The 23,189-nt window shown below is 34.9% G+C and overlaps 1 protein-coding gene across 1 annotated transcript in view; it reads left to right on the top strand.

Moving 5' to 3' along the window:
- The window catches only part of EIF2A (eukaryotic translation initiation factor 2A), a 37,846-nt gene that overhangs the window by 11,699 nt on the left and 2,958 nt on the right, over positions 1 to 23,189 (top strand). The window contains exons 3-11 of the mRNA XM_024769043.1: positions 3,030 to 3,104; positions 6,168 to 6,286; positions 7,410 to 7,509; positions 7,869 to 7,951; positions 10,991 to 11,064; positions 11,208 to 11,352; positions 11,555 to 11,671; positions 14,623 to 15,194; positions 18,937 to 19,050. Coding sequence (XP_024624811.1) covers positions 3,030 to 3,104; positions 6,168 to 6,286; positions 7,410 to 7,509; positions 7,869 to 7,951; positions 10,991 to 11,064; positions 11,208 to 11,352; positions 11,555 to 11,671; positions 14,623 to 15,194; positions 18,937 to 19,050 — 1,399 coding nt within the window. The remainder of the gene's footprint in view (positions 1 to 3,029; positions 3,105 to 6,167; positions 6,287 to 7,409; positions 7,510 to 7,868; positions 7,952 to 10,990; positions 11,065 to 11,207; positions 11,353 to 11,554; positions 11,672 to 14,622; positions 15,195 to 18,936; positions 19,051 to 23,189) is intronic.

A 23,189-nucleotide genomic window follows, 5' to 3' on the forward strand; every position in this document is an offset into this window, starting at 1 on the left:
CAAAATCTGTATTTTAACCAGCTCCTCAGTGATTTGTATGCACATTAATATTTGAAAAGCACCACTTTAGAAAATAAGAGTCTGTGTTAAAGCTTTTGTGCTGCACTTCATTGGGGTGTGCGATCCCAAGGCAGCAGGAGTGAGGGGGAAAGGGAAATGAGACAAGGAAGAAGTGAAAGCAAATATAGAGTGAGGTGCACTGAACTGACCACAGATTCACAAAATCCATCCACGTTGCTTGGTCATGCAGAATTTCTCCAGAGAGGTTGTGTAGAACCACTGTGCCTTAGAACAATCTGTTTTGAAGAGGATGGGTACGAAATTGGTCTGCAGCCAGAATCTTCTTTTGATCTGTTCGGGTTGAATCTGAGTGCCCGTGCTTCTCTTCCTGCTACTGCAATAGGCATAATGGAAGCCGTGCTGAAATGGGGCCTTCATTCTTGAAGAGTCTGAGACAACCAGTGGTGTTAGGAGATGAGGTGGCCAGGTCTCTTCGTTGAATAGCTGGTGCCTGGGAGCAGGAAGGATTAGGTGAGTCTGAGGAGGTGCATAATGAGTCCAGTACAATCTCAGCATCACTAAGAGCAGAACAAGGAGACATTATGTGTCTCCTGGTAAGTTGCAATAGGAACTATGCAGTACTTACCTTCTATGAAGTTTTTTAAAAATCTGCTTCTAATCAAGCTTTTAGATGAATGGTCCTTAAATTTGGCTGCACATTAGAATGACTTGGGGAGCTTTTAAAAAACCGGATATCCAAATACTGGCTATTAAATGATAGTAAGGAATTATTGTTAATTTCATGAGTTAAAGTGGCATAGTGGTGGTTCTGTTTTTTAAAAATGCCCTTGTCAGTTAGAGATGCATACTGAAGTATAGAGTAAAATGATATGACATCTGGTTTTGCTTTAAAATATTCTGGCGTTAAATATGAAAGTAGGGAGTAGATTAAAGAAAATTGACCATGAGTTAATAATTATTTAAGCTTGGTGATAAGTGTGTAGGGGGGCTTATCATACTTTTGCTCTATTTTTGTGTATATTTGAAAATTTTCATTTAAAAGATTGTTCCAGAAGGAAATAGACAAAATTTTCCAATTGCCAAAATTAAGAAAAGAATTGAAGTCTGGATACTATAGTGTAGGAAGCTTGCTTTCATTCTTAAACATAATTCTAGAATGATTTATTAAAAAGACAATTTATAATCGTTACAATAAGGAGGTAATTATTGGAGTCAAAATGAGCTTGCTAAGAATAAATTGTTTCACGTTTATCTCATTTCCTTTCTGAGTAGAATTTCCAGACACATCAGAATAGAACTATAAACATGATTTTAGCAAAGTATGTGAGAAATGAAAAAGTCTTTTGGTTGAATGATGTTAGTGACAGAGTTGTCATTGGTTAAGAGCTGTGAAGTCAGCTGACTAATAAGTTGATTTAGTTTGAGGGAAGGACTATTGGTGAGCCACAGGAGCTTGTTCAAAGGTCATCCAATATTCTCATAATTAATTTAGATGATAGCTTAGAATGATGTTTTATAATTTATATTTTACTTAAATCTGTGAGGAGTGACTAATGCTTTTAAAAGGGAAAATGAAGATATAAGTAGATACCAGTAGGCTGGAATAATAGACCAAAAGTTGGGTAGGATTTTAAAAGAATAATTGTAAAATTCTGCCTTAAGGTTCAGAAATAAGTTGCACAAGTATAGAATGGAGGACATCTTGGTCATAGCTATTTATGTAAGGGAGTGAGAAAAAAAAATGTTTTAGTAGCTATACACTGAGGATAAGCTACCATTATTGTATGATTGCAGAAACACAAATGTCATTTTCAGATGAATTAATGCAAAGACAGTGTCCAGGGCTTCCCTGGTGGCGCAGTGATTAAGAATCCGCCTGCCAATGCAGGGGACACGGGTTCGAGCCCTGGTCCAGGAAGATCCCACATGCCACAGAGCAACTAAGCCTGTGCGCCACAACTACTGAGCCTGTACTCTAGAGCCCGCAAGCCACAACTACTGAAGCCCGTGTGCCTAGAGCCCGTGCTCCACAGTAAGAGAAGCCACTGCCATGAGAAGCCTGCGCACCGCAACCAAGAGTAGCCCCTACTTGCGGCAACTAGAGAAAGCCCGCACACATCAACGAACACCCAATGCAGCCAAAAATAAAATAAATAAATTTATTTAAAACAACAACAACAGAAACAAGACATTGTCCAGTTTAGAAGGGGTGTACTGGTCAGTTCTCTGTGTGTCGTTATTTGACAATTCAAATATTTGTTAGCCACAAAGTTCTGATCTAATGTTGTGACTACACATATGGACATCTACTGTACACACATGCACACATTTCTGTTTGGGTCTTCATTATCACTGGGAGGTGTACTCACAGTAGCCATCTCCAGTTGAGAAATACAGTACTTAAAGTTTTGATCGTTTGATAGAAGATTGCCAAGAAGTTCGAGTTCCACAGGTTAGTTTTTGTACAGAATCCTACATCCATATTTTTTTAATGTGAAGATCCTCTTATCGTTGTTATACTTTCTGTCTCTGCACATGAGAAATTGGTGGAAGGTCTTTGTCCTTGAAATCCAGGGTCACCTCTTGGCCGCTTGAGGATATTTTATCCACCATTGTTTTGTTATGCAGGTAGTTTGGAAAATTCTTTACAAAACCTCCGTGTTGAAATCCTTCAGCTCTCTCAAGATAAGGGCTGACAGCTGGTAGCTTCCACATACACCTACATTTTTGGGTTTTCATACCAACTAGTTATTTACCAAAAAGGGCTCTATTTCTTACTTAACATTGGTCTGTTGGTATAAAATCAATTTCCTGCTTTACAGTGGTAGTTGGCACTGCATTTTAAGAGAGAAAGTATTTTTGGTAGACTAAAGCATTTTGGAATTATTTTCTAAAATTTATGTAAGTTCTTAGTCATTAACTTTGTGGTAAGATTGTGGATTTTTAATCAGATTTTTTTTAAATATTAATGCTTATTAATTTAAGCTTTTTTTTCTTATTATTTTCAGAGAATCTGGGAAAAATTGCAAAACCTGTACCTTTAGTAAGGATGGGACCTTGTTTGCCTGGGGCAACGGAGAAAAGTTAGTGTTCATTTATATAACATTTTATGTGTGTGTTGTGAATATAAAACATAATTATGTGAATAACATGTATTTGGATGTCATTTATAAAGTCCATCTTGTAATGTGTTGGTGCTGTTAGGTATTATCTCCAATATAACATCCATAGAACATCTACAAAGTTGTTAGTTTCTATTTATGTGCCAGGACTTCTTTGAGTTCTCTAGTTACTTAGAATTAAAAAGTAACATATGGGGCTTCCCTGGTGGCGCAGTGGTTGAGAGTCCGCCTGCCGATGCAGGGGACACGGGTTCGTGCCCCGGTCCAGGAAGATCCCACATGCCGTGGAGCGGCTGGGCCCGTGAGCCATGGCCGCTGAGCCTGCGCGTTCGGAGCCTGTGCTCCACAACAGGAGAGGCCACAACAGTGAGAGGCCTGCATACAGCAAAAAAAAAAAAAGGGGGGGGCAATTAATTTAATGCAGAAGAAGCTGAGAGGTTGTTTTAAATAGTGCTCTAAGTGATTGGTTAGGGTTTCTTAAGTTCTGCACTAACATTTAGAGAATAACTCTCTTTGCTTGTTTATGGTAGATACCTTATATCTTTGCTGTTAACTTATTAACAACTGTCTATATTTATTACTGTTAGTTTTATTGTGTATAACAGCATGTCATCTAAATATAAGTTATTCAAAAGTATGTTTGGTATAGTCTGTATTACATAAAATAATCAGATTACAAAATTGGTCTTGCAAAAAAAATAGTATTTTGGTTCAGTGTTCATAATTTCACTTAGAAAACCAATTCTTTTCAATTTTCCATAGTCACTGTATTTCAGTTCACAGCAGGAAAATGCCTGAATATTTGTTGCTTAGTTTAAAGTTATTTTTGTTGTTTTTAGCCAGATATAATACCTTAGGTTTTTTAAAGGGGGAAAAATGATTGCATCCTTTTGAAAAGTATATTTTAAATGTTTCTTACACAGTGGTACTATATTCTGAGGTCTTTCAGCTATCAGGTCAGATTGGATTAACACATGATTTTTAAAAATGCTAAAATGATTGTGTTGAATTAGTTGATTCATTTCTATGACTATAAGTAGCTGGCAGAATTAGCTTTTATAATTAAAAATGTTCATCAGTATTTTATTTTTTTTAAGTTATTGAATCCAACCAACAAACTACTACTCTCAAATTATTAAGAATATAATTAAAAAAAAAAAAAAGAATATAATTATATTGGGTCTTATTCACAGTGTTAACAGACAGTCTTACTCTCAGCCTCAAAGAAAGGACGTACTCTCAACTTTTCTTATTTCTTTAGGTGTAACCTGTTGTGGGTATTTGGGGGTTTTTTTCAATCCATATTTTATTATTTTTCTAATATTTATATATTTATTTATTTATTTTTATTTGGTTGTGCTGAGTCTTAGTTGTGGCATGGGAACTCTTAGTTGCGACATGCATGTGGGATCTAGTTCCCCACCAGGGGTCGAGCCCAGGCCCCCTGCATTGGGAGTGCAGTCTTAACCACTGTGCCAGGGAAGTCCCTAAATCCATATTTTAGTTTACACTATTTGAGTAATGAGTTGATAGAAATTTACTATCTGATGGGACATATCATACATCTTTTCATTGCCTATTATCTTTTTGAGGTATCCCTTATTATACTAGCTTACAGTTTATTGAGTAAGTCTATTTTCACTTTGGCAATTATTAATTTTTTATATGTCATATCTCCACTTTGTTTTCTGTTGGATTCAACTCAGTCCTCTTAATATGTCCCCACATGTTGTGTCCATCTTTTTAATAGATTTTTTTATACCTGGTTCTAGCATTTATTTCCTTAAGGTGCTGCAGCCACAACAGTACATATTGTTCCTGGGGCAAGAGAAACAGATATAGTGTATTGATTGTGGTCTTTGCTGGGTTCATGGTTAACTAAGTCAGAAGCTATAACTGATTTTTCCTTAAATTTGTGCTTATTAAATTAAAATAAACACCCTTCATTAAACTAAGAATAACTTTAAAGTTTATTAACAACAACAAAAAAGAAAGCTTCATGTAATTCTAAAATATGTAATTTACAGTAAGTTGTAAAGAATCTACAGTCATAAGTGTGTGTGTTTGTGTGTATGTTCCTGTGTTTAAATAATATATGGTAATTGTTTATTCTTACCAGTTGCCACTTATCCTAACCCAGTGTCCTCAAACTTGAGTTGAACAAGGTAACTTTAAGGAATTTCTGCAATGGGATGGAGTATCTTTTTTTTCTTTCTTTCTTTCTTTCACCACAAGGACTACGTAAGAGCAAGTCAGGCCAAACAGGTTTCAGAGCATTGCTCTGGCATTTATTAGGAGTATGCTCTTGGGCAAATCATCAGATCATTTCATTTTTCTAACCTGCAGTTTTACCATTTGTAAAATGGAGATGATAATACCTGTTTTATGAGATTGTTATGAGGATTAAATGAGAAAATGTACATAAAGTGGTTAAACCAGAACATGGTTCATAGAAAGTGTCCCCAAAAGTGGAAACTGCTTTTTTTTTTTTTTACAATTATTGTCTTTTTTGTCATTGTACCACGATAATTCTTACAGTAATATCTTTGTAGACGGCTTCTGAGGTTTTTATAGACATCAAAAGTATCCTTGCTAAAAAAAAAAAAAAAAAAGTATCCTTGCTGATTTCCCTAGCCGCTGCAGTTTCCATTTACTCAAATTAAAAAATATATACTTTTCATTTTCTCTTGGATTTGAAATTCGTCAGCTTGTCTGTAGATTTGTTCTGTGTTCACTTAAAGGCCTGTTTTTTCCTTTTTGGTTGAAGGTGGTATCTATTGTATCTTTCTGCAAATTCTATATTACTTCCCAACACCAGCCTTAAATAGGGGCCTTTGGTAAAATGTACACTCTTTTACGTTAAAGTGTTTATTGGATATTTTCTAGAACTGACTGAAAATTGATTTTTATGAGGAATGAACACTTCAGAGTGATCTGTACTTAAAAAGAAGTATGAATGTTTTGGATAGTGCTGGCTATTGTGAAACAGTATTTCATTGCTGAAGTAATTTCTTTTGAAACCAGAATAAATGTTATCAATGTCACTAACAAGGGACAACTGCACTCCTTCGACCTTCCAAAGGCAGTTTGCCTTGAGTTCTCGCCAAAAAACACTGTCCTGGCAACATGGCAGCCTTACACTAGTAAGTATTTTCCAATTGTAAAAATATTCTGACAGGACCAACTCAACTCAGTGGGGAAAAAAAAGGAGGTTTATAACCTTATAGGAAAGTAATTAATATTTATGATAGTAAATAGTGTTTGAGAATATTTTTAATTGACAATGAATCTTGTATTCCCCAAATAGAATGTACTTTAAGTAATTTCAAGGTATAGTAAGTTAGTGAGAAGATCCATCATGAGATAGAGGAAAAGAAAAAAGCTCAAGGGAAAATTTATAAAGTAAATAACCAATGGATAGAGAAGATCGCAAAAATTAAGAAGAATAATGACCTTTAAAATAAAAATCGTTTTATATAATTACAAATGAAAGAGGAAGTACAGTAGACACAACATCTAAGAAATGTTTATGGTATGACAAAGGTAGGAAATGGTGTGTCATTTTCTAACGCATTTAAAGATCTAATATACATTATATGAACATTTTATTGGCTTGGCCAACAGTTCGTTTGGGTTTTTCCATAACATCTTACAGAAAAATCCAAATGAACTTTTTAGCCAACCCAATATATAGCTGTGCTTCATAGATCAGTGATAAAATATTGGGTCCCGGTATAGGGCTTATTTTAAGAAGCATTTTGTAATAATGTGGATATTGTTGAATAAATATATGATAGTAGCTCATTGTTGGATTATGAACTTCCTAAGTTCGTTCTTCGAAGAGGCATGGACTCTAATGAATATTATTTTTCCAAGTAAGTAAAAGGGAAATTGAGAATCAGTTGAGGACTGTGAGTGGTTTTATATAACTTTTCTTCATGTGTGTAACTTACAGACACAGCTTTCGTGATAAGACAGTTTAATCTGTTTAACAGCAAACTATGTCACACTTAATCTCTTTAATTATTCTTAAAAACTGTAGTAATTAACTCATTTCAGAAATACAAAATTCTGCTCAGACAGCCATCATATTGTCATAGCTTTAGGAATGGATGATTAAATCTATAATTAAAGCTAGAGGGGAAAGTTGATTTAAAGCAGCTCTTACCCGATCTTTTATAATCTTGTTCAAATTTTTTCTAAGAATGAAATCTTTTTACTAGTGTTAGGAGACAATTACTGCAAAAATTTTTGTTTTTATGGCAGCTTCTAAAGATGATACAGCTGGGATACCTAACCTACAACTTTATGATGTGAAAACTGGGACGTGTTTGAAGTCTTTCATCCAGAAAAAAATGCAAAATTGGTAAATAAATGCTTTAAAATATTAATTATTTTTAAATATTTTAAATATCTTTGTTGTATGTTATTTGTTTCTCTGGTATTGATTTAGAAAATAACTTCTCAGATCAAAATCTAGATCTTTAAGGATTTTGTATGTGAGAATGTAATAGAGTAAAAACTTGATCTTTTATTTAGTATTTGAATCAAAAGGAATAATATTTTTCTATTATATATGCTGACTAAAACTATTAGTAACTGACTTGACATCATATTTATAAGTATTTTTCCTTAAGTAGTAAACAATATCATAAACTTTAACATGTTAACATATGATGTTATATTCTATTTAAAATTTTTTAATATTCTTTCTTTTCAATGTAGGTGTCCATCCTGGTCAGAAGATGAAACTCTCTGTGCCCGAAATGTTAACAATGAAGTTCACTTCTTTGAAAACAACAATTTTAGTATGGAAAGATTTATGAAATAATTTTATTATTTGCTATAAATATGTACAGTTTTTATTGCCTTATATGGTATCATAGGGTTCTCCTAAATACTGTTAATATATTAACAGTTGCTGTTACAGTAATTCATTTGAATAACTCCAAGTGTAATTGCTAGTAAAACTTTATAACACAAACATTCTTTTATAATAAACTTTTACTATCTAATAATTACTATTAAGACATTTGAGTACCTCTTTCTGAGTTTAGTTGCTATTGAAATTCTGTGATACAAATTTTTAAAATATTTTGTTGTGTAGAGTTTCAAATACAAAAGTAGACACCTAGTCCCATAGCCATCAGCCCATTGCCAAACCTTCTTCATCCATGCATCTGTCCACCTACCATCTCTTTTACTCTGCTAAAGAAAATTGTAGACGTCGTATAATTTTACCTATAACTATTTCAGTATGTATTCTGAAGATTAGGGCTCTTAATATTTTTTTCAAACTTAGTCATAATACCATTATCACAGATTATAGAATATCTGGTCAGTGTTCAAATTTCTAATAATTGAAAATGTGATAATTTTTTTAAAACTCAGGATCCAAATAAGGTCCTTCACATTGCAATTGATTTATATATCTTTTAAGTTTCTTTAAGCTATAAGTTCCCTCTCCATTCTTTTTTCTCCCTTGCAATTTATTATTTAAGAAACAAAGTTACTTATATATACTCCCATATTTGAGTTTTGCTCTTGTATCCCATTCTGTAATTTAACATGTTCATCTGTTTCCTGTAAATAACTATTTGGATCTAGAGTTGGTCAGCTTCAAGTTCTTTTTTGGGGAGCTGAGGGCAAGACTACATCATAAGGCAGTGTTCAATTCTTTTATCAAGAAGCACATAATGTCTCATTGTCTTTAATTTTGTACGGTTAATTGGTGTTAATGTTCAATGCGTGGTTAAAAATTGGTGATACTATAGTTTCCCTCCTTCCCCTATCATTTATTAGCTGTACTACCTCTATAAGGAGAAATTCCCCTTTCTACTATTTGGTTACCTAGTGGACCATTTATATGGGAAAGGCAAAATAAATATTCTTCTCCTTTATCACTTTTAATAAAATGAGTTCTTTCTTTAGCAATCTCCATTGCAACCGATTAGTCCCCACCCCCAACCTAATGAACTATGGATTTACTTACACATGATGTGTTTCAATCCATTTTAATTACTATTCTTATTGATTCTCAAATTGTCCCATCATTGGTCAATTAGTCTTTAATGACTTTTTTGCTATATGGTAGGACAAATCATTCTAGGATTATCTTGTATATTTCTTGCTATACACCTAGAATCAGCCAATTCTCCAATATACTCTGCTCCCTTTTAGTGGAAAATGGTATTTAGAGACCACAGTCTGGGTGTAGAGGATTCTCATTGCTACTGTGTTGATTGATCATTGTTTCTAGGCCTTTTTTTTTTTTTTTTTTCTTTTTTATCTTATATCTGTATTGCCTTTTGCCAACACCAAGAATGTGTTTCTCTGGGATAACAGGGGTGATAGTTTGAGAATATCACATCCACATAATTATTCATTTGCTTTATTCTTCATTGACCACATAGCATTCTTAGAATAGCAATACCAATAGTAACACCTATAACATGATTACTGAAAAATAATTTAAAGAAGAAAGTTTTGCAGTTCCTTTTGTCCTTAGAATATTCCATTGGTGACTGAACACTTTTTAGTACAGTCACTGACTCACAATAGTTTGAGTTAAGATTTTTCAACTTCATGATGGTGTGAAAGTGCTATGTATTCAGTAGAAATTGTACTTTGAATTTCAATCTCTTCCTGGGCTAGCGCCATGTGGAATGGTACCCTCTCGTGATGCTGGGCAGCAGCAGTGAGCCACAGCTCCCAGTCAGCCACATGATCACAAGGGTCAACAATTGATACACTTAGAACTCTTTTGGACCTGTACAACCATTATGTTTTTCACTTTCAGTTGAGTATTCAATAGATTACATGAGATATTCAACACTTTATTATAAAATAGCCTTTGTGTTTAATGACTTTGCTCAACTGTAGACTAATATTAAGTGTTCTGAGCACTTAATATTTAAGGTAGTCTAAGTTAAGCTATGATGTTCAGTACATAAGGTTTATTAAATGCATTTTCAACTTATGATATTTTCAACTTACCATGGGTTTATCAGGACATAACCCCATCATAAGTCGAGAAAGTAGAATGGGAATTGGCAAATGTTCACATGTACAGAAGATGGCATGCAGGCTGATTTTGACACCATCTACACAGTCATTTAGCATTACCCTTCAATTTCCTGCTTTTGAGGCTTAATCCTTTCCCCACTAATTTGGGGTTAGCTTGCTTGCTTATCTTCCTTGCCTCTTTATGAGCATGCCAGAAGAAGGGGGCTGCCAGTTTAGCAGTTTGGTATGCTACTTTTGAATAGCTGTTGGTCTCTATATTTGAACAAAGAAAGAGTAATAGCTCTTGATCCCATTAACTAGGAGAGCGTAGTGTTCATAACATGGTTTCTTACTGCCTGGCACAGAGTAAGCACTCAACAAATATCGGCCATTGTTATAGTTACTCTTGTTGATTATCATTGTTGTGGATCTGTTTATCACATTAGTTACAGAATTTTCATTTCCACGTTCTACAGTAGCAAGCTAGGGTCATCTGTCCCGTCAAATGGGCTCTAAGACTACTTTAGTTCAGAGATTTAAGAGAAGAGAACTGATATTTATTTAATACCTACTGTGTGCCTGGCACTGTACACTAAGAATTAGGTATGTAATCCCATTACTTGCCCAAGGTCACACAGTCACACAGTGACTGAGTAGGAATTCAAGCACAGGTCTGTCTCACTCACCCATGCTTTTTCCACTCTGTTACTCTGCCTCACCGACATGAGACTACAGTGAGCCGTTTTGTGTATAGTTACGTTAACCTTTTATAATGCATTCAGAATTTGAGATATTTCTGTTAGCTTCTCTCATTAATCTAATATCATTTACTTTTTTTTTAGATACATTTGCAAATAAATTGCATTTGAAAAAAATTAATGATTTTGTGTTATCACCTGGACCCCAGCCATACAAGGTAACTGCTAATGTTTTTGTTTGTTCATGTGGAATATTATGACATTAAACCTTTTCCTAGTTTTTAGTGACTTTAAAAACATGTCCATCTTAGTTTATATGCTTCAAAAAATTTAAGTCATTATTTATGTCTGTGTATCTTAGGTGGCTGTCTATGTTCCAGGAAGTAAGGGTGCACCTTCATTTGTTAGATTATATCAGTACCCCAACTTTGATGGACCTCATGCAGCTTTAGCCAATAAAAGTTTCTTTAAGGCTGATAAGGTTACAATGCTATGGAATAAAAAAGGTATGATAAATATATTTTATCTCCCATTTTGTTTATCAAGCATTAATTTAGACTTATATTCCTATGTATATAGAAAAAGAAAAGAGTATCAGTGCTTATTCAATGAAAATTTACATGTGCTTTGTTACACTTTTTAATATTTTTCTAATCACCATTAGTTTAATTTGTGTCTTAAATCTAATTAAAGTTTTTACCCTTACAGCTACTGCTGTGTTGGTAATAGCTAGTACTGATGTTGACAAGACAGGAGCTTCCTACTATGGGGAACAGACGCTGCATTACATTGCCACAAATGGAGAAAGTGCTGTGGTGCAATTACGTGAGTGTTCCAGCAGTCTTCCTTTAATAGAATAAATGATAGTAAAAAATACAGTGCCATAAAGATGATATCATCTAAGTTCTTGATCAAGTGATAGAACTCACATATTTTAATAACCTTTAAGATAAAATTCCTCTTATCATCCCCAAGCATACCTTATTTTGACAGAATCCAATTAGTTAATTTAGTTATGCTAGCAGTTTAGTAGGGAACTTGCTGAGTGAGATAATTTCATTGTAATAGCTCTTTGGGGACTTGTTTAATTAATTATGACAGCAAGTTGGTGTAGTGTGTTTAGCACCGTCTTTAGAACTGAAGAGTTTTAACCACTTCATATTTTGTTTTGATGAGTTAACTGTGAAAAACTAGTTTTAAAATTCTGGCAACTCCCTAATCTTTTTTATTTTGAATTGAACATGTAAGGGTAAGGTAACCTTTCTTTCAAAAACTGTGTATTCCCATTCAAATCAGGAACAAAACAAGGATGACCCGCCCCCCTTCCATTTATTATTTAACATTCTGAAAGACCTAGTCAGTGTACCTGATCAAAAGAATAAGTATATAGTTTAGAAAGGTGAAAATCGAATCATCTCTGCTCATCAGATGAAGTTACAGCATAAACAACAGCCTCTTAAAAAGCAAAATGGAAGGAAAGATTCCATATACAGCAACAAAAAAGAAATATATAGGGCTGATGGGAAGAAAACTTTAAAACTTCTGAGGGGCAAACTATAACCTTTAATAACTTTACAAAGATGTCATTTCTCTCCAAATTGATCTAAAAATTAAACTAAAATGCCAGTAGATTTTCTTTTTTACAATTAGATAAGCTGGTTCTAAAGTTGATATTGAAAAATAAACATGCAAGAATGTTTTGAAAACTTTGCAAAAAAAAGAGTAGCGAAGGAAGGATTCTGATACTATTAGATATTAAAATGTAAAGCAATTGTAATTAAGACAATTTGGTTCTGGCTTATGGATAAGCAGATAAATCAGTGGAACACAATAGGATCCACAAATAGATCCATACTTCCAAAGCCATTGACATATAATAAAGTCAGCATTTGAATCAATGCAGGAAAATATTGATCATTTAATATATGGTTTGGGGACAGTTGGCTAGCTATTTGGAACAAAAAGTTACTATTGCTAATTCTTTACCAAAATAAGTTCCAATTGGGCCAAAAAATTGTATCTAAAACTACAGAACTAGAAGAAAATGTGGGAGAATTTTTTTCTAATTTTAAAAAAAATTTTTATTGGAGTATAGTTACTTTACAGTGTTGTTAGTTTCTGCTATACAGCTACAGCAAAGTGAATCAGCTATACGTATATTTTTCTAATCTTAAAGTAGAAAAAGACTTTAAACAAGGTAGAAGTCGTATGGGGAAAGTGATAAATTTTAGTATATGAAATTACAGATTTCTACACTGGGGGAAGAAAAGAGTCCATAAATTAAGCAAAACAAACAAAAAATTAGGGAAAAAAAGTTTTAGACAAGGGATAAATATGAGAAAAGGTGAATTTTGTTAATATCTCAAGTGTAACAATAAAAGACCAATAACAGGAGAGAAAAATAGGTATAGGACAGTAAAAAATAGTGCACAAAAAAAGAAGTAAAATTATGTATAAGTATACTAAAAGGTGCTTCATTTATAATAAAGGAAAACAAGATACAATTTTTCACTTAGGAGGTTGGCAAAGATAAAAATATGAAACAGTATGAGTGAGAGTGAGGGGAAAATCTTTGCTATCAAAAACTACTGGTAGGGCTTCCCTGGTGGCGCAGTGGTTGGGAATCTGCCTGTCAATTCAGGGGACACGGGTTTGAGCCCTTGTCCGAGAAGATCCCACATGTTGCGGAGCAGCTAAGCCCGTGTGTCACAACTACTGAGCCTGTGCTCTACAGCCTGTGTTCCGCAACAAGAAAAGCCATCGCAACGAAGAGTGGCCCCCACTCGCTGCAACTAGAGAAAGCCCATGCACAGCAACAAAGACCCAACGCAGCCAAAAATAAGTAAATTTAATAAATTTAAAAAAAAAACAAAACTAATGGTAGTGTAAACTGGTACAAGTTCTTTGAAGGGCATTTTGGTGGTACATTATGAAGTAAATGTATGTGCCCTTTGACCAGGCAGTTTCTCTCCTACAGATGTATTTGTGTACATTTACAGTGGAATATAAACAGCAAGATTTGTAATGGAATACAGTGCAACTGAATGAGGCAGAGTTCAGTGTGCTTACATGGAAAAATTTCCAAGAGTATTAAACGAAAACAACAAAGGTTTAGAACTTTTTGTGTGTGTGTAAGTGCTTAAGAGAGAGATGCTTAATTTCAACAAAAATATTCTGAAAGGATATGCAAGAAGTATAACAGAGGGCTGCCTTTGCGTAGAGGGACTTATTTTTGTGGCATGTCTTTTTATATAGTTTGTATCTTTATTACTGTATGCATATATTACTAGAAAAACTAGTTTTTTAATAGTAATAATAACCTATGCTTCTATGAGCCCACATTGCCAGAACGTTTACAAGAAATTAAGGGACTTCCCTGGTGGTCCAGTGGTTAAGACTCCGTGCTTCCACTGCAGGGTAGCACGGGTTTGATCCCTGGTCAGGGAACTAAGATCCCATATGCTACGCGGCATGGCCAAAAAAAAAAAATTTTAATAAAAGTACTAAAGACAAATAATAATATACAAAATTGCAAAACAATTATAAAAAAATAAAAGAAATTAAGATTCATTAAGCGTTCTTAAATAAATTTATAATCATACATTAATCCCCATAGTATGTCATGTAAAAATATTTTAACATACCATGAAATTTTTGGATTTTTTTTTAGTGTTTGATGTGTTTATGAGTGTTATGATTGTAATTTGTGCTATTAAATATTATAATACTATACGTATTTCTTTATCACTAACTTGGATTTTATATTCTTTTTCTAGCAAAAAATGGCCCCATTTATGATGTAGTTTGGAATTCTAGTTCTACTGAGTTTTGTGCTGTTTATGGTTTCATGCCTGCCAAAGCAACAATTTTCAACTTGAAGTGTGATCCTGTGTTTGACTTTGGAACTGGCCCTCGTAATGCAGCCTACTACAGCCCTCATGGACATATATTAGTACTAGCTGGATTTGGAAATCTGAGGGGGCAAATGGAAGTGTGGGATGTTAAAAACTACAAACTTATTTCTAAACCGGTGGCCTCTGATTCTACATATTTTGCTTGGTGCCCAGATGGTGAGCATATTTTAACAGCCACATGTGCTCCCAGGTTACGTGTTAATAATGGGTACAAGATTTGGCATTATACCGGTTCTGTCTTACACAAGTATGATGTACCATCAAATGCAGAATTATGGCAGGTTTCTTGGCAGCCATTCCTAGATGGAATATTTCCAGAAAAAGCGATAACTTACCAAGCAGTTCCAAGTGATGTACCTAGTGAAGAACCTAAAGTTGCAACAGCTTATAGACCCCCAGCTTTAAGAAATAAACCAGTCACCAATTCCAAACTGGTAAGTAAAGTTTTACTACTTTGGTAGGAAAAGGTTTTTCAGTGTGTAGAGTTCCCTAGATCCTTATGCATATTCTTGTGTTACTTAGTATCTGATTAGAAGATACAAACTCTAGGGTAGAAATTGTGGAGGACCTGCTGCTGAAGATGGTGAATGGTTGTTTTGGGTTTTGTTTTTTTTGTTTGTTTGTTTTTTTGGCCGTGCACTGCGGTTTACGGGATTAGTTCCCTGACCAGGGATTGAACCTGGGCCCCCTGTAGTGGAAGCGAGGAGTCCTAACCACTGGACTGACACGGAAGTTCCAGTGAACTATTGTTAAGTTGACAAAGTAATTAATGTAAAATCTCTGGGAAAGATAACTGGGTGTAGATTGTGGGCTCAAATTCAAATGCCTGTCAGGCTAGGCGGCTAGTGTAAGGCAATGGTGAATGGGAGAGAATGGTGAAAGGGAGAGAGCAACTACACAGCAGTAGCCCATTGTTTCCACAGGAGATTTTAGGCCCAGTTTGCCAGGAGTTTGATTTTTCAAGACAAGTCTGGATGCTTGTATGAAATTTCTCAATTTTTAAAACACTGCTATTCAAACAAAACACACTTGTCCTTAGGCCATCAGTTCCAGACCTCTGTTGGAAATTTATGACTGGAGTATTGGTCAGATTCTGATCTGCTTTAAAATGTTAGCATTTCAGAGCTCAGGGGAAAGCATTTATTAATATCCTGAGTTTCTGTGATGACATTAAGGAATAAAGTTGCTCTATAAGAATGAACAATATTATTCATATTAATAGAATGATGACCATACAGTAGGTGTAAACTGGGACTGTTCCAAGTAAATGGGAATATATAGTCACTTAATTATTAAGGCACTCAGGGAAGTAGATACTTTTTCAAAGGATAAATGTTTCTGTGCCTCCATTGTGCTCCTAACCCTCTGAAAAACAAAAACAAAAGAACAAGCCTTCTTCCTCCACAAAATGTAGCGTTTTGACTTCAATGAAATGTTGGTGAAACATTTTTGTTGCATTAAGTTATTTAGTAAAAATATATAGAAACATATAACAAATTAAGCCCTGTTTATTATTTTTGCATTTAGATTTTTTTAAAAAAGATATAATAGTCTTAGGATTTGTTCTGTCTCTTTATTGAAGTTTTCCTTACCTGAGATTAAAAAAAAGAAGTGACCTTAACACATCCTGCTTTCTAAATCTGTGTAAGATAGCACAAGAGGAAGAACTTCTGAATTAGTGTATATTTTTATTCTCTGACTCATAAAACTAATTTGTTTTGGTTGGTGGAGGGAGAAAAATTAATATAGAAAGAATATATTTTGAAAATAGTGAAAAAAAACTAGGTAAGAACTTCTTAAAACCAAACTTTTTTTTTGCTCTTTTTTTTGGTTGTGCCGGGTCTTAGTAGCAGCACGCAGGATCTTTGTTGCAGCATGTGGGGTCTTTCATTGTGTCATGCAGGCTTCTCTCTAATTGTGGCACTCAGGCTCAGTAGTTGCGGCACGCAGGCTTAGTTGTCCCGCGGCATATGGGATCTTTGTTCCCCAACCAGGGATCAAACGTGCGTCCCCTGCATTGGAAGGCGGATTCTTAACCACTGGACCACCAGGGAAGTCCCCAAACCAAACTTTTTTGACATTTAAGATTTCTACTAAATTCTTGCTTTTGTATATAATCTGCTGATTATGTGATCCTATCACATCATTTTATTTGAAGGAACTATATGCCTATGAATGAGAAATTATTGTTTGTATCTAATTCCAGAAAACTAAATGGCAAAGAAAACATTGTCAAGAAATTACTAGAAACAAAGATAGTCTGGTCAATAACTTCACAAAGGAAGAAGGTTACATAGCAGAGGGGGAAAAAGGTGTTTGGATTCTTCCCCCTGAAGGAAAAAATTACTTTTTTTATAAGTAAAAATTCATATATAAATTATACTTAAAGAAGTATTTCTTGGCTTTCAAAAAAAACCTTCACTTTTATAATGTGTTTATTAAGACAATCTTATAATTGATGTAATTGAAGAAACAAACTTTATTAATGAGGATGAAATTGTGTACAGTAGACACATTGCTAGAGCCAGAAAAGCTCATGATCCGTAGTAGCTGTGTGGATTTTTTTCATCTAAAATGAAAGTCTGTCAGGGGACTTCCCTGGCAGTGCAGTAGTTAAGAATCCGCCTGCCGGTGCAGGGGACATGGTTTCGATCCCTGATCCGGGAAGATCCCACATGTTGCGGAGCAACTAAGCCCACACACCGCAACTACTGAAGCCTGTGCACCTAGAGCCCGTGCTCCGCAACAAGAGAAGCCACCGCAGTGAGAAGCCCATGTGCAGCAACAAAGACCCAACACAGCTAAAAATAAATAAATAAAATGAAAGTCTGTCAGTGGCTACATGATGCTCACAGTGTGGAAGAGACTTGTAACTCATCCTTTCTTCTTGCATCATTCTTAATTGCTTTCTCTTTTTTTTAAAAGTTCTCATGAGTAGAAACTTTTTCAGCTAAAGCAAGATACTATAGAAGAACTCACTATTGAAAGAATATAAAACAAATGTTCAAGGATTAGTATATCTTAACTAACATTATGTGCAGTGGGGATCAAAAAAGTGCAAGAGGCTTGCCATGCAAATTTGTGTGTTCTCCAAATGTGGGTTCTCATATATTCAGTTGCTTCAAGTAGGGTATGTTCACACACAGAACTTCAATGCCTGCAATAGTTAATGCAGCTGCTAAGATAAAAATCACTTTATGGTTTTTTACTTATTCCTCTATATCTTAAATGTTTGAGCCCTGCGCATTTGATTATAGCACTTATAAGTACAATACAGCTCTGAGATCTAGTACTCAAGAAACTTCAGAAGTGTACATCATGGTGATTTAATACACATTGTGAAAGGTTTCCCCTCATCTGGTTAATTAACATATCCTCACCTCACATATTTATCTTCTTTTTTTTTTGTGAGAACATTAGAATTCTACCCTCAGGAAATTTCAGTTATACAATTATACAATACAGTGCTATCAAGTATAGTCACTGTGTTTTACATTAGATCCTTCTTGATCCTGTATGTAATTCTATTATTGTTGAATGTGGTTGATAGTTATATAAATATCTGATGATGAAAATGATTGCCTGTTTTCACAGTATAGTCTGACAAGTCATTTAGTGTTTTAAAACCTCTTCATTATGTTAATTCTGGATTTATAACTATGTAGTTACCCCCTTCATATTTGATTTAATTTTTTATTGTCTGTTTTAGTTTTTCCATTTGCTTTTATTTTTAATCTTTTAATCTCTGATTTTGCAAGATCTAGCAAGTGACTCTTTGTGCAAAGAAAACAAATGAGGCAACTGTTTCTTTTGGCAGTAGTCAAATCCAAAAGCACCCAGAAGAAACTATTGTTAGTATCTAATTTCATAAAAATCATGTGTCAGTGGTAGTACTAAGAAAAATTCCATTGTTTAAACAAAAATAAAGTGAATTTTGCTGGCTCTTATATAACTGAAAGATATCATGTATCAACTAGTAGGAAGATCCTTATTAAATCCATCTTGACCGTTGAAGTGTGCCTACAGCAAGAGTTTTGAAATATTCTTTGCCAGTGAACTTAAGATAAATTTGGTAAAGTAAGTTTGTCCTGTACTAGTCAAATTGTATAATTTGTTGTATATGTTTGTAAATACGTGGACTCCATTTCAAAGTCATTTATTTTACATTTTCTATAGCATGAGGAGGAACCACCTCAGAATATGAAACCACAACCAGGAAATGAGAAGCCGTTATCAAAAACAGCTCTTAAAAATCAAAGGAAGCATGAGGCTAAGAAAGCTGCAAAGCAGGTATTTGGGACGCTTATCTTTTCAAACAAAACAAACAAATGAAACCAGTTAAATTAGCTGTGTGCCTTAAAGTTTAAAGAACTGTAGTCCTAAAAACTTGACAGGTTATAAAATGTAGTTGGAGTTAGACTTAAGTAGCCAGAATGTCTCTTTTGTGTTTGCCTATGAATTTCTCAGTAGCCCTTTATATATAATGTGGGACCTAGGAAACTGGAACTGACATTAAACCTGAAACCCTCATGGGATTGTGTAGTATGTTACTTGCAACAGACCCTCTTGGAGGAGCTGTGTGAAGTGGTATAGTTTGCTTTTTTGAAAGCATATGTTTAAGAGAAACCAGAAATTACATGACTATAAGGCCATTTTGTCACTCAGTATATTACTATAGGAATTGTTCAGCTGGGAATCTAAACACTAGAGTACCCAAACAGTGGAATTGTTCTAAAATAATGTTTTATATGATTTGGTAGTTGAAAAACCACACCAGCATAATAATTGACAAGTAAATTGTGATGGTGTGTGGCTTACGGTGATAGTGAGATCTGCTGGGCTGGAAATTTGTGGTTAGTAAAGTCATGGTAACCACATTTTTGAGACTGAGACAATTCCATCTTGCCTATTAATGCTTGAATTTTGACAGTTCTAGGTTACTTATGTGTTTTGACAGGCAGTTACTATTTTAAGGTATAGAATTTCATTATGCAGCCATATTCTGTTAAAATCTGGGCCTAAAAAAATCGGTGTGCTCTTTTGTAAATATATTTCATCTCCAGAAATGTCTCTAAATAACTCAGGCTTAGGTCCTTCCAAGTAAAATGATCTAGTCCATGTATTAGACTTGTGTAAAAAGGAGGACTTGGCCTTTCATCAGAGTGGGTAGACACCTCTGCTGGCCCCGAATATTACAAACTGGTAGCTAAGATTCCTTTTTTGTTGTTGTTGGTTTCCAGCTAATAATTACAGGTATAATTGACAAATAAAAATTTTAAAGTGTTCAATGGGATGATATGATATAGGTATACATTGTGAAAGGATTTCTACAGTCAAGTTAATTAACACATTCATCACCTTACATATTTACTTCTGGGGGATGAAGCACTTAAATTCTACTTTCTTAGCAAATTTCATTTACTGTATTCAGTACAATATAGTATTATCAGCTGCAGTCACCATGTTATACATGAGATCCTCAGACCTTATTCATCTTATAACTGACGATTTGTACCGTTTTACCAACCTCTCGCCATTTCTCCCACTACCCCTCAGCTCCTGGCAACCACCACATCCTACTCGCTGTTTCTATGAGTTTGACTTTTTTTTTTAGATTCCACATATAAGTGGTACCATGCAGTATTTCTCTTTCTCTTTCTGGCTTATTTCACATAGCATAATGCCCTCCAGTTTCATGCATGTTGTTGCAGATGGTAGGATTTCCTTTTTTTATGACTGGATAATGTTCTACTTTGTGTAAAAATGTAGGTATGTTTATATATCACATTTTCTATATCCATTCTTTCGTTGAAGGGCACATAGATTGTTTCCATACCTTGGCTATTATAAATAATGTTGCAGTGAACATGAGAGTACAGCTGTCTCTTTGGGATAATGAGTTTTGTTTCCTTTGGATATATACCCAGAAGTGAGATTGCTGGATCACATATTTTTAATTTCTTGAGGAACCGCCATACTGTTTTTTATAATGACTGTATAAGATTCCTTCTAACTGAGATTTAAGGGCCTTCAGAAACCCCCTCAACGTAGAATCCCACTTTAAGGGAAGCCCAGAATCCCACTTTTATAAGTGCTGTTTCTTCCTCTTTATCAGAAGATATTTTTAACATGACCATTGCTGGTACTGAGCTAAGGTCCCTTTGTAATAAAATATTAGTTTATTTATTTATTTATTTATTTAGTTTATTTTTTAAAAATATTTATTTACTATTTATTTTGGCTGTGCTGGGTCTTAGTTGAGGCACGCGGACTCTTAGTTGTGGCATGCAGACTTCTTAGTTGTGGCATGCATGTGAGATCTAGTTCCTGACCAGGGATTGAACCCAGGCCCCATGAATTGGGAGCATGGAGTCTTACCCACTGGACCACCAGGGAAGTCCCATTAGTTGTTTATTTTTGTGTGTTATTCTGGTATTTGAGCACATAAAATTTGGGGAGGAGGGTCATAGAATCAGTATGTCTTATTTAGAAAAATTAATATTAAAATAGTCTAACTTCTTTTTCTTTTTGCCTACACCGCACGGCATGTGGGATCTTAGTTCCCCAACCAGGGAACCCACACCCTCTGTCATGGAAGCGCAGAGTCCTAACCACTGGATCACCAGAGAAGTCCCAATGTGACTTTCTTAAAGATAACTCTGTGGTTCTTTTGAAAAAACAATCAGTGCTATTAATGTAAAACATAATAATTACAAAAACAACCCCCCCACACACACCCCACCTCATACAACCATATAATCACCCACACATTATTTACTAAAGATGACACTACTAATCCGTCATTTTGGAGTTATTCTGCGTGTTTTCTCAGTGATGACAAAGAGTTTTCTACATGCAAGATAATCCTTTCAGTATGTATTTTTGAGACAACTGGCTGGAGTTAGTAAAAGTTATGACTGTGTGATAGAACAAAGGTAAATGATCTATGACCGGATCTCATCCCTGACTGAATTAAGGAACCAAAGATAAAGGAGTCAGATGTACATAATCTAACCAAGTACTTTTATAAACTGGTGATGACTTTGTAAGCTTATCAGCTTTACCAAAAATAATTGAAACAAAGTTTAATCTTACCACGTACATAACTTTTTTTAGAGAATGACCAGAATTCAGGTATATTAACACAAACATTTTAACTTATTCTTGTTTTTTTAAAATATGGAGGAAAATCGTCATTTCACTTAACTTTACTTATTTATTTTAAATTTATTTTTATTTTTTTGGCTGCGTTGGGTCTTTGTTGCTGTGCGCGGGCTTTCTCTAGTTTTGGCGAGCAGGGGCTACTCTTCGTTGTGGTGCACAGGCTTCTCATTGCCGTGGCTTCTCTTGTCGCGGAGCACGGGATCTAGGCGCGCAGGCTTCAGTAGTTGTGGCGCACGGGCTTGTTCCACAGCACATGGGATCTTCCCAGACCAGGGATCGAACCTGTGTCCCCTGTATTGGCAGGCGGATTCTTAACCACTGCACCACCAGGGAAGTCCCTCACTTAACTTTAATAGTTTTTCATAGTTATAACATTTATCTTCCTAGAAAATTAATATTCTCAGCTGATTACAAACAACTAAATTAAAAAATTTTTTATCTGATGTCAAAAGTGAATTTTGATAGGCAAAGTGTGTCTCTTCTCCTTTTATCCACTCTTCTCCTTTAATTTTATATTATGAAAAATACCAAACTGTATATTATCAGAACTTATAGGCTCCTTAAGAGTGGAAACTAAATAATTTCTTTCTGAATACTCTGTTAAAGTGCTCAGTAATGTTCTCACATAGAAGGTTAGGAATTAATGTTTGTTGATTGTAATGTACAAAATACAACCAACATGACTCTAAAGAGAAAAAAATACTCCAATTCTGCACTCTCTAAAAACTCTCAGGCAGACATTTTTAGATTTGGAGATCTAGGAGTGATAGCCTGTCCCATGTTCCCCTGGGATGCTTTGGTAGTTTGGAGTATTCCATCCAGAACTCTTAAGAGGTTTTAGAGTCTTGCAGGGTCTGTGCATTCCACTGGGAACTCTATAAGGAAGAAGTAGAAACCCTACCTTTGGTCCAATAAAGAAAGATTTTCATAACTTTTCCCTCCTCTTGTCAAAACGTACGTCTTGTCATAATTGCAAAGGAGAGTCGGTCTTCTGCTCTTTCGTTTATTTAGCATGTACAGTCGAGCTCACATTATGCTGAGGGCACAAGTGAACAGAGAAACCTCAGGTACAGTCTCATGGGGGATAGTACAGTGCAGTTACAGTAAGGAAACGTACCGTGTGTTGTGCAACTAATCTGGTCTCTTGGGGGGTGGGGGAATTTTCCAGAGGCCTAAAGGGTAAGTAGGGTTAGCCAGGTGACCTGAAGGTGTTCTAGGCACAAGGAACAGTACACATGAAAGCCAGGAAATAAGAATATATGGCA

The sequence above is a fragment of the Neophocaena asiaeorientalis genome, unplaced genomic scaffold (assembly GCF_003031525.2).
Source record: "Neophocaena asiaeorientalis asiaeorientalis breed wild unplaced genomic scaffold, Neophocaena_asiaeorientalis_V1.1 scaffold118, whole genome shotgun sequence".
Lineage (NCBI taxonomy): Eukaryota > Metazoa > Chordata > Mammalia > Artiodactyla > Phocoenidae > Neophocaena > Neophocaena asiaeorientalis.